Source organism: Indicator indicator, chromosome 21, assembly GCF_027791375.1.
Source record: "Indicator indicator isolate 239-I01 chromosome 21, UM_Iind_1.1, whole genome shotgun sequence".
In the NCBI taxonomy this organism is placed as follows: domain Eukaryota; kingdom Metazoa; phylum Chordata; class Aves; order Piciformes; family Indicatoridae; genus Indicator; species Indicator indicator.
This window is the reverse complement of record NC_072030.1, coordinates 1062672-1073849: the sequence shown is the minus strand read 5'-3', so window position 1 is coordinate 1073849 and position 11178 is coordinate 1062672. Positions and strand designations below refer to the sequence as shown.

Genomic DNA, 11178 nt, shown 5'->3' with positions numbered 1-11178 from the left:
CTGTTCTGAGCTGCTCTGCTCTGTGCTGCTCTGAGCTTCTCTGTGATGCTCTGCTCTGTGCTGCTCTGCACTGCTCTGAGCTACTCTGCTCTGTGCTACTCTGGTGCTCTCCTCTGAGCTGCTCTGCTCTGAGCTACTCTGCTCTGTGCTGCTCTGAGCTCTGTGCTGCTCTGCTCTGTGCTGCTCTGCTCTGTGCTGCTCTGCTCTGAGCTGCTCTGCTCTGTGCTGCTCTGCTCTGTGCTGCTCTGAGCTCTGTGCTGCTCTGCTCTGTGCTGCTCTGAGCTACTCTGCTCTGTGATCCTTTGAGCTGCTCTGTGCTGCTCTGCTCTGTGCTGTTCTGAGATACTTTGATCTCTGTGCTGCTCTGAGCTGCTCTATGATGCTTTGGGCTGCTCTGCTCTGCTCTGTGCTGCAGGATCCCGTGGCAAGGTCGCCATCCCCTGGTGTGCTGCAAGATCGGAGCTCAGCTCCTCCCTGCACCTGGGCAGCACCAGCCTGGGCTTAGCTGGGGCTGTGCCAAGGCAGGGAGGCTTCTGATGGCAGTGGGCAGAGGACATGGCAGTGGCAGATGTCCATTTGAGGGTCTGTGTAAGATCCTGCTGCACTCTCAGCTCACCCCACTTGCTCCTGAGGTGTAGGGAAACCAGGGAAGGGTTGAAAAATGCCTGCACTGCCCCTGAGGTTTGGTCAAGGCTGTCACCACGAGGTTGTCTTCCTTCTAGTGACAGCAAGAGACCTCCCAGACAGGACTCCCAGTACCTGGCTCACCTCTCAGCCAGCTGGACTGGTTTCTGGCCAGCATCTCCCTCCTTGGGGACAGAGATGACAGACATCCCACTCTAGCCCATGGGGACAGGCTGGGAGACTTGGGGCTGTTCAGTGAAGGCTCCAGGGAGACCTTAGAGCAGCCTTCCAATACCTGAAGGGGCTGCAGGAGAGTTGGGGAGGGACCAGCAGGAAGAAGACAGCAACCAGTCCATGACCTCCTCCTGTGCTCAGTCTTTTACCAACTGGTGTCAGAAGAGATCTGCCCAACAGAGTCATTCACTCTGGGAACAGACACTTCAGGCTGGGACATCCATGGAGTCATGAGGCAGCAGCTGGAGCACCTGGGGCAGCATCTCAGGCTGCAGTCACTCACCCAAATGTTCTGACTCTCAGCCCCAAACAGTGCCCTGCTGAGAACACAAGATTCTGCCTGCATGTTGCTGCAGCTGCCCTGAAAATTCTTCAGCCCTCTGAAGCTGGGAAGCCTGAGCTAAAGAACTGGAGGTTGGAGGCTTGGCTGTGAATGCCCAGGCAGGGGCAGCTCCCACACCTGCAGGCAGGGGCAGCTCTCCTAAGGAGACTCTGGTGTGCAGTGTGCCAGAAGCACCTCAGGTACCATGCATGGGCTAAGACCTGGTGGGAGCATGAACTCTGCACCCACCCAGCCTCCCTGGGCAGCACTCTGCACCCACCCAGCCTCCCTGGGCAGCACTCTGCACCCACCCTGCCTCCCTGGGCAGCACTCTGCACCCACCCAGCCTCCCTGGGCAGCACTCTGCACCCACCCTGCCTCCCTGGGCTCCTCCCTGGGCAGCACTCAGGGCCCTCCCTGCCCACCTGCTCCCTCCCAAGCCCTTGGCTTTGTCCCTTGCATCTTAGACATCCAGGGCTCCAAAAGCTACCCTGGGAGGCTGCTGCTCACAGCCCTGTGTCTCTCCCCTCCTCCAGCCCACACCACCCACTGCAGGCTCCATGGCCTGGATCAGATCCTTGCCTGACTCCCAGGGTGGGGAGAGGAAAGAGGTCAGGACTGGTCCTGCTTTAGGGCAAGAGGGCTGCAGGAATCACCACATGGCTCTGCCAGGATAGGCTGAGGAGCTCCTCTGAGGGTCAGGGATGCTCTTTAGGACAACACCACTGGGCCAGCTGGAGCCTTAACAGAGGCAAATGCTCTGAACTGCTCCCCTTGCACAGCTCTGCCTGCAGGAGAAGCTGAAAGGCAGCATCAGTCCTTGAAGGCTAAGCTGTGCCCAAGGCTCCACAGCTGCCAGGCCTGGGGCTGTGTGCTCTGAGATGCTGAGGCTGTAGGTCTGGCAGGCAAGGAGGGCAGCTTGGCCCTGGCAGTCAGGGGCCAATTGGTGCTCAGCAGCCCAGACCTCTGCAAGGCTTCTGGGGCTGAGCAGACAGCTGGCTGCTGGGGGGTGGTCTCTCCAGGAGGGCTCCCATCCATGGTGGGCCTGGGGAAAGACACAGACACTGGGGTGAAAAGGTGCTCTGGGTCTGGAAAGCTGCAGTCTCCTCACCAACTCTGCCATCAAAACAGAGCTGTGGTGCTGAGGGCCACGGCTTGGCTCCAGCCTTGGCAGAGCTGAGAATGGTTGGGTTGGGTGAGCTGAAAAGGTTTTGCCAGCCAAAATGATTCACAGAGGGCATGGGGCTGGAAGGGAGCCTCCAAGGGCATCTCATCCAACCCCCTGCAGGCAGCAGGGACAGCTCCAGCCAGAGCAGGCTGCCCAGGGACACATCCAGCCTGAGCTGCAATGGCTCCAGGGATGGAGCCTCAAGCCCCTCCCTGGGCAGCCTGTTCCAGTGTCTCCCCAGCCTCACTGTGCACAACTTCCTCCTGAGCTCCAACCTAACTCTGCCCTGCTCCAGTTCCAAACCATTGCCCCTGGGCCTATCCCTACAGCCCCTTCTGAACAGTCCCTCCCCAGCCTGCCTGCAGCTCCCCTGCAGAGATTGAAATGCAGCTCTGAGGTCTCCCTGGAGCCTTCTCTTCTCCAGGCTGCACAGCCCCAACTCTCCCAGCCTGGCCCCACAGCAGAGGCTCTCCAGCTCTACTCTACTGAACCCAAGAGTTGCCAGGCCTGGGCTCTCTGCCCTGCCATGCCCAGGCTGACTCCAAGATCCAGGTGTCTGGCCACAGCCCCTCAGGTCTTTCTCTTCAAAGGAGCCACACAATGGTAACCTTCAAGCCAGCAGGCTCAGAAGGCAGCAGGTTCTGGTGCACGTGGCATTTCTCCAATGCCAACTTCATTTTCCAAAGCTTTCTAACATGAAAGGAGGCTGCAAGAAAGCTGGGGAGGGATTTTGGCCAAGGGCTGGGAGTGCCAGGATGAGGGACAATGGTTTGGAGCTGGGAGAGGGGAGATTGAGAGTGGAGAGGAGGAAGAAATTGTTGAGAGGGAGGGTGGGGAGAGACTGGCACAGGTTGCCCAGGGAGGCTGTGGCTGCCTCCTGCCTGGAGGTGTTGAAGGCCAGGCTGGATGAGGCCCTGAGCAAGCTGTGCTGGTGGGAGGTGTCCCTGCCCATGGCAGGGGCTTGGAGCTGGATGAGCTTCAAGGTCTCTTCCAACCCAACCCATTCTGTGGTTCTGTGAACTTCTCCTGAGGTTCACCTGAGGAGTCTTGAAGCAGCTCCACTACAGGAGCTCTTATTGGTGCTTATAAGTATCTAGGGGGTGGTGTCAGGGAGATGAGGTCAGGCTGTGCTCAGTGGTCCCCAGGGACAGGACAAGAGGCAATGAGCACAGACTTGAACCTAGGAGGTTCCACCTCAACAGGAGAAGGAACTTCTGTACTTTGAGGTTGGCAGAGCCCTGGAGCAGGCTGCCCAGAGAGGTTGTGGAGTCTCCTTCTCTGGAGACTTTCAAGCCCCACCTGGCTGTGCTCCTGTGTGAGCTGTCCCAGCTGCCCTGCTCTGGCAGGGGGGGTTGGGCTGGATGATCTCCAGAGGTCTCCTCCACCCCTACACCAGTCTGTGATGCTGTGATAATAGCCACAGGCAATGGCCTTGTGTGGGGACCATGAGGGTGGGCAGTGAGAGCACAGGAAAGTTCTGGGCTGTGAGTGAAGGAAATAGAAAATTTCCAACATTAAGCTACAAGGACCATGAGGGAATGTTGAACTGAGCAGCAGAGGGACAAAGGTGAGGGTCCAGGCCAAGTACAAGGGGCTGTGGGGATAGGCCCAGGGCAATGGTTTGGAACTGGAGCAGGGCAGAGTTAGGTTGGAGCTCAGGAGGAAGTTGTGCACAGTGAGGCTGGGGAGACACTGGAACAGGCTGCCCAGGGAGGGGCTTGAGGCTCCATCCCTGGAGCCATTGCAGCTCAGGCTGGATGTGTCCCTGGGCAGCCTGCTCTGGCTGGAGGTGTCCCTGCTGCCTGCAGGGGTTGGATGAGATGCCCTTGGAGGCTCCCTTCCAGCCCCATGCCATCTGTCAATCTAGAAGAGCTCTTTGTGCAGAAGGAGCAGGAGTCTCCAGAGACAAATCTGCTTCCTCCTGCCATGGATGCCCCCCTGGTCCCCCCAGCCATGCTGCAGGCAGTGCTGCCTGCTGTGTCCATACCTGGTGCTGCAGCCAACAGCTGCTAGCCCTGAGGCAGGCTGTGGCTGGTGGGTGCTGGGTGCAGCTCTGGAGGCTGCCTGCAAGCTGAGCTGGCTCAAGGGAGCAAGGTCCTTGCCCACAGGCTGGGCTGAAGCTTCCTGCTGAGCCCTTGGCTGGCATGGCTGTGTCCAGTGCCAGGCCTCCTGGCTGGGTAGTTTCAGGCACCTTCCCCTGTGGCTCCTCCTTTTCCAAGGCCTTGCTGCTGTTACAGATGCAGGTGAAGGGCTTTTGGGAGGGGATGGAATGAGACAAGGGATCAGGCTGGGGAACACTGCAGCCTCCTGAGCCAGGGCAGAACCTGAAAGAGGAGGGGGAAGGGCAGTGATTTACCAGATCATCTTACTCCTAAAGCTGCAGCCCAGGCAGTGAGAGGTTGTGGAGGGTCCTCTGTGATGGAGCTGGGGGACAGCCATGTCCAGGAGCCCACAGTGGATTTGCTTCCTCTGACAGTGATGGTTTGGGTTCCTGGGCAGCCTCCCTGCTGGCACTGCTGGTGGTGTGTCAGGCACTGGAGCTGCTCACCTGCCAGGCACTGCCCAGGATGGGACAGAGCAGCTCAGCCACCCTCCTGTTCTCAGGCAGGGTCACAGCTGCATCCCTGCTGGGCCGTGTTTGTGCTGACTGGTTTGGAGTGCCTGAGGATCCCCTGCAGTGATCTGCAGTTCAGGGCAGAGGAATAACCCCAGGGGAGTGGATCCACTGCTTTCAAGCAGAGGCAGAGCTGTGTCAGTCATACAACCACCTGGAAGGAGACTGCAGGGAGGGGAGTTGGGCTCTTCTCCCAAGGAACAAGTGATAGGATGAGAGGAAACAGCCCCAGAGTGCCCCAGGGGAGGTATAGGTTGAGCAGGAGGAACAATTTCTTCACCAAAAGGGTTGGCAAGGCCTGGCCCAGGCTGCCCAGGGCAGTGCTGGAGTCCCCATCCCTGGAGGGGTGTCAGCTGTGGAGATGTGGTGCTGAGGGCATCAGGGGTGAGGTTCAGGGGTGCCCTGGCAGTGCTGGGGTAAGGCTTGGACTGGATGGTCTGGAAGGGCTCTTCCAAGCAAACAGTTCAGTGATTCTCTGATTCTAACCCTGGGCAAAGTGGCTTCAAGCCCCAGGGGAGTCTGGAGGAGGAAGTGCTGCAAGCACCACCCTGAGGAGAGAAATTGTTGGGGCTTTGGCTGTGAATTGAGCAGCAGAAGGAAGACAGCAACCAGTCCATGATCTCCTCCTGTGCTCAGTCTTTTACCAACTGGTGTCAGAAGAGATCTGCCCAACAGAGTCATTCACTCTGGGAACAGACACTTCAGGCTGGGACATCCATGGAGTCATGAGGCAGCAGCTGGAGCACCTGGGGCAGCATCTCAGGCTGCAGTCACTCACCCAAATGTTCTGACTCTCAGCCCCAAAACAAAGTTTGCACAGGCATTTGCTCTGCAAAACACAATTGTCTCTGGAGCATCTACCTTAAAAGGAGAGCCCAGGGGCTCCTCAGCCTGCAGAAGAGCAGCCCCAGAGGGGAGCTGAGCAATGCTCAGCAAGAGCTAAAGGAGCTGTGGGGGGCAAGAGGCTGGGGCCAGACTCTGCTCAGTGGTGCCCAGGAACAGCACAAGGGGCAAGGGGCACAAACTGGCAGCCAGGAGGTTCCATGTGAGCAGGAGGAGAAAGTTGTTTGGTGTGAGGGTGCTGGAGGCCTGGAGCAGGCTGCCCAGAGAGGTTGTGGAGTCTCCTTGTGTGGAGAGCTTCCAACCCCCCCTGGGCATTGTGCTGCTGGGCAAGCTGCTGTGGGTGCCCTGCTGGAGCAGGGGCTTGGACTGGGTGAGCTCCAGAGGTCCCTTCCAAGCTCACCCTGCTGGGTTCTGGGATGCTATGGTCTACACAACTTGCCACCATGCTCTGCTAAAGACCTAGAAGGGTCACTTTAGAGCCTGGCTCTGCAGTGATGTTTCCAAGTGGCTGCTGCAGAGCCCAGAGCCAGAGCTTCCAACCCACCCCAGGAGCAGCACCTGTCCCCAAGCCATGCTAACCCTTCCTCAGAGCTTTAGGTCCAGTACTGGAACAATCCTTACAGGCTGGGGGAGGAGGGGATAGAAAGCAGCCCTGAGGAAAAGGACTTGGGGGTGTTGTGGGGGAGAAGGTGGCCAGGAGCAGGCAGTGTGAGCTTGCAGCACTGAGGGCCAAGGGCAGCCTGGGCTGCATCCAAAGCAGTGTGGCCAGAGATGGAGAGAGAGGATCCTGCCCCTCTGCTCTGCTCTGGGGAGACCTCACCTGCAGGGCTGGGCCAGGTCTGGAGCCCTCAACACAGGAAGGACATGGACCTGATGGAGAGGGGCCAGAGGAGGCCATGGAAATGCTCAGGGGGTTGGAGCAGCTCTGCTATGGGACAGGCTGAGGGAGCTGGGGGTGTTCAGCCTGGAGAAGAGAAGGTTCCAGGCAGACCTCAGAGCTGCCTGCCAGGACCTGAAGGGGCTACAAGGAGGCTGCAGAGGGACTGCTCCCAAAGGCCTGCAGGGACAGGACCAGGGACAATGGCTTCAAACTAGAGCAGAGCAGATTGAGATTGGATGTGAGGAACAAGTTCTGCACCAGGAGGCTGCTGGAACACTGCAACAGGTTGCCCAGGGAGGTGGTTGAGGCCCCATGCCTGGAGCTATTCAGGTGAGGCTGGAGAGGGCTCTGGGCAACCTGATCTGGTGGAGGATGTCCCTGCTGAGTGCAGGGGCTTGGACTGGATGAGCTTTGGTGCTCCCTTCCAGCCCAGACCATTCTGTGATTCAATGATTCTGTACCTGAGGATGTGTGGCAGAGCCAGGAGGGACCAGAAGAATCCAATGAAATCCTTTCAACAAGGTCCTCATCTCTGCTCTCCCTCAACTCATCTTCACAGCTGTCAGTCAGTTTGCAGTCTCCACTCTTCTCCTCATCACTAGGAGTTACCTTGGTGCCTAGGGTGGCTTTTGTGTGCTGAGCTGTTTGCAGGCACCTGCACAACACATCCCACAGCCTGAGTTAGCCTCTGAGCTGTCCATCTGCCAGCAGCCAAGTGCAGCCTGGCCTGGCCTCAGGGGCAAGCACCCAGGCAGTGGATTTTGTCTCCTACAGGGATCTCCCACTTCCCTGGGCACATGAAAAAGGATTCCAAGGATCTAAGCTGCCTGTGTTTGGTCATCTGAAGCTGTTCTGCAGTCAGTCACTGAGGTGAGGCAGATTTAAAACCCTCCCTGGTGAAGTCATTGTGGAGAAAGGCAGCACTGTACCCCCAGCACAGCCTCCCTGGGCTCTGAGGTGAAGCAGTCTCAGCACAGAGCTGTTCTCCTCTCAGCCTCCCACTTGGGCAGGAATTGATTAGGTTAGGAAGTGGTTAGGTGATGCTTGTAGAAAGCCTTCTCCCCTTCCCCCCTTTGCTGTCTGAAGGTGGCCCCTGCCAGGACCAGGCTTGTCTCTCTGCTCAGGGGAAGTCATTTCCTTGCCCTCACCACGCCAGGGCTGGCCTTCAGCCTCTCCAGAGGGAGCTCAGAGCTTGCCCAGGTCTCTTCTCCCCTGCCCAGCCTGCAGATGGAAGGATTGTCACCCAGGGACAGGCAGGCTGGAGGCCAGCACCGTGCCCTGAAGCCACCAGCAGATGGCCAAAGAGCTCAGCTTATTGCTGCAGCAGAGCCTCCAGCCCTGCTCTGGTGCAGGACCAGCTCCTCACCGCTTCTGCTGCTCTGTCTGTGCTCCCGGGACAGGGAATTCATCCTCCTGCTGCTGACCTCCTCCTCCAGAGCCACAGCCAGAGCCAGAGGCAGAGCCAGAAAGGTTTTCTGTCCTCACACCACCCAGATTCAAAGCTCTCACTGCAGGGGGCTGCAAAAATGACAGGAGTTAGACAACTTGAGGAGCTGTCCCCAGCTCTGTGCCTAGCTGGTGGAGTTTGGAAGGCATCAAAGGCTCCTCCTGAGTTTTCAGATCACCCCTCACCCTTCACCCCTCACCCCTCAGCTCCTCATCTCTAGGGAGCCCCAGGCCCCAGCTGTGTGCTGTTACTGCCTGAGGGCCCCAGGGTGGCAGTGACAAAAGCTGTGATCCCTCTCTTGCTCTAGCAATAAGCACATTACTGGTCAGAACTCATGGTGTGAAGGATCTCCAGACACCTGCATCCATCTGAGCAGCAGGAGAAGCTCCTGTGAGGGTGCTGGAGGCCTGGAGCAGGCTGCCCAGAGAGGTTGTGGAGCCTCCAAGCTTCCAACCCCCCCTGGGCATTGTGCTCCTGGGCAAGCTGCTGTTCAGCAGGGGGTTGGACTGGGGGATCCCCAGAGCTCCCAGCTGGGGGTCTGGGGTGATACACACAGAGGAATGGAATCACAGAAGGAGAGGGGATGGAAGGGACCTCTGGGGATCATCCAGTCCAGCCCCGTGCCAGAGCAGGGCACCAGGGCAGGGCACCCAGGGACACAGCCAGGTGGATGTGTTGCTGTGATAGGACAAGGGACAATGGACTGAAGCTTGAGGAGGAGTGGATTAAGAGTAGAAATTGTTGTCAGTGAGGGTAGGGAGAGACTGGCACAGGTTGCCCAGGGAGGCTGTGGCTGCCTCCTGCCTGGAGGTGTTGAAGGCCAGGCTGGATGAGGCCCTGAGCAAGCTGGGCTGGTGGGAGGTGTCCCTGCCCATGGCAGGGGGTTGGGGCTGGATGAGCTCTGAGGTCCCTTCCAAGCAAACCCATGCTGTGGATTATGACTCTCTGACTCTGCATTCCCCCCAAGGCCAATAGAATGTTGGGGACCTTTGGGCCATGGGAGAGTTGTGAGCCCCCCCAAGCCACAGGGGAGTTGTTAATCCCAGGATTTCTGGGATCAGCAGGCAGGAAGATGAAGCACACAGGGAGAACATACACCTAGCTCTTGCCTCCTTGCACCAAGGGCCTTGGTGGCCTTCCCACAGATGTCTTGGCTGAGTCCTGAGAAGAAAGACAAAGAGAAAGCATTTTCACTGCATTGTTGGCTTTGGAACCTGCCCCAGCTCATTGCCCACAGCCAGGCTGATGCCCATGGCATGGTGCATGCTGTCAACTGGCCTGGCCCCATGCTGCTGCCAAGAGGCAGTTTCTCTCTGCCTGAATCTGTCTCCTCCTGCCTCCACCACGGGGCTGGTGCAAATATTTGTGTGGCCACACAGGGAACAGAGCCAGATTGCAAAACAGAATGGTCTGGGCTGGAAGGGAGCTCCAAAGCTCATCCAGTCCAAGCCCCTGCACTCAGCAGGGACATCCTCCACTAGATCAGGTTGCCCAGAGCCCTCTCCAGCCTCACCTTCAAGATCTCCAGGCATGGGGCCTCAACCACCTCCCTGGGCAACCTGTTGCAGTGTTCCAGCAGCCTCCTGGTGCAGAACTTGTTCCTCACATCCAATCTCAATCTGCTCTGCTCTAGTTTGAAGCCATTGCCCCTGGTCCTGTCCCTGCAGGCCTTTGGGAGCAGTCCCTCTGCAGCCTTCTTGTAGCCCCTTCAGGTACTGGCAGGCAGCTCTGAGGTCTCCCTGGAGCCTTCTCTTCTCCAGGCTGAACACCCCCAGCTCCCTCAGCCTGTCCCATAGCAGAGCTGCTCCAACCCCCTGAGCATTTCCATGGCCTCCTCTGGCCCCTCTCCATCAGGTCCATGTCCTTTCTGTGCTGAGAGCTCCAGACCTGGATGCAGTACTCCAGGGGAGTTCTCAGAGCAGAGCAGAGTGGCAGAATCACCTCTCTGGCCCTGCTGGCAATCCATGTCCTGCTGGAATGGGCCCAGCCTGGAGACTGCAGCAGGCCCCCCCTGGAGCTGTCCTTTGTGGATGAGGAGCAGCTTCCTAGGTGTGCAGGGAGGTTGTGGAGTCTCCTCCTTTCCAGCCCAAACAATTCCATGACATTCTATGATTTCATCACTCTCTATGAGTTTGTCCTCAGCAGCCTAAGCAGCAGGGAACCAGAGGAATTCCCATTTCTGTGCTCCTTGCCCACTGCTTCTGTCACCTTATTTCCTGAACCCCAGCTGCTGTTGCCAGAGCCAAGGCTGAGGTCTGAATGGAGGCAAGAGGAGCAGTGAGAGAGAACTCTTGAATGAGAGGTGGCAAAGGGCAGGGAGCAGGCCACATACCAGCATGGACCAACATAGGCTGGGCAGGGACTGGCTGGAGAGCAGCTCTGAACAAAGGGACTTGGGGGTGCTGGGGGAGGAGAAGCTCCCCAGGAGCCAGCAGTGAGCACTTGCAGCCCAGAGAGCCAAGCAGAGCCTGGGCTGCAGCAGGAGAAGTGTGGCCAGCAGGGCCAGGGAGGGGATTCTCCCCCTCTGCTCCACTCTGCTGAGACCACTCCTGGAGCTCTGTGTCCAGTTCTGGAACCTCTGTTCCAGGAAGGATCTGGAGGTGCTGGAAGGTGTCCAGAGAAGGGCCACGAGGAGGAGCAGAGGGCTGGAGCTGCTCTGCTCTGCAGACAGCCTGAGAGAGTTGGGGTTGTGCAGGCTGGAGAGGAGAAAGCTCCCAGGAGACCTTCTGGTGGCCTTCCAGGATCTGAAGGGGGCTCCAAGAAAGCTGGGGAGGGACTTTTGAGGGTGTCAGGGAGTGATAGGACTGGGGGGGATGGAGCAAAAGTAGAAGTGGGGAGATTGAGATTGGCTGTTAGGAAGAAGTTGTTCCCCATGAGGGTGGTGAGAGACTGGCACAGGTTGCCCAGGGAGGTGGTGGAAGCCTCATCCCTGGAGGGTTTTGCAGCCAGGCTGGATGTGGCTGTGAGCAACCTGCTGTGGTGTGAGGTGTCCCTGCCCATGGCAGGGGGTTGGAACTGGCTGAGCCTTGAGGTCCCTTCCAGCCCT

At 58.3% G+C, this 11178-nt stretch overlaps 1 protein-coding gene across 1 annotated transcript in view; it reads right to left on the bottom strand.

The window, feature by feature from the left end:
* Positions 1-1993: 1993 nt before the first annotated feature.
* LRRC56 (leucine rich repeat containing 56) overlaps positions 1994-11178 on the bottom strand; it is a 36896-nt gene continuing 27711 nt past the window's right edge. The window contains exons 7-11 of the mRNA XM_054390722.1: positions 9229-9293; positions 8052-8203; positions 7147-7340; positions 4336-4672; positions 1994-2225 (exon numbers count right to left, since the gene is read on the bottom strand). Coding sequence (XP_054246697.1) covers positions 1994-2225; positions 4336-4672; positions 7147-7340; positions 8052-8203; positions 9229-9293 — 980 coding nt within the window. The remainder of the gene's footprint in view (positions 2226-4335; positions 4673-7146; positions 7341-8051; positions 8204-9228; positions 9294-11178) is intronic.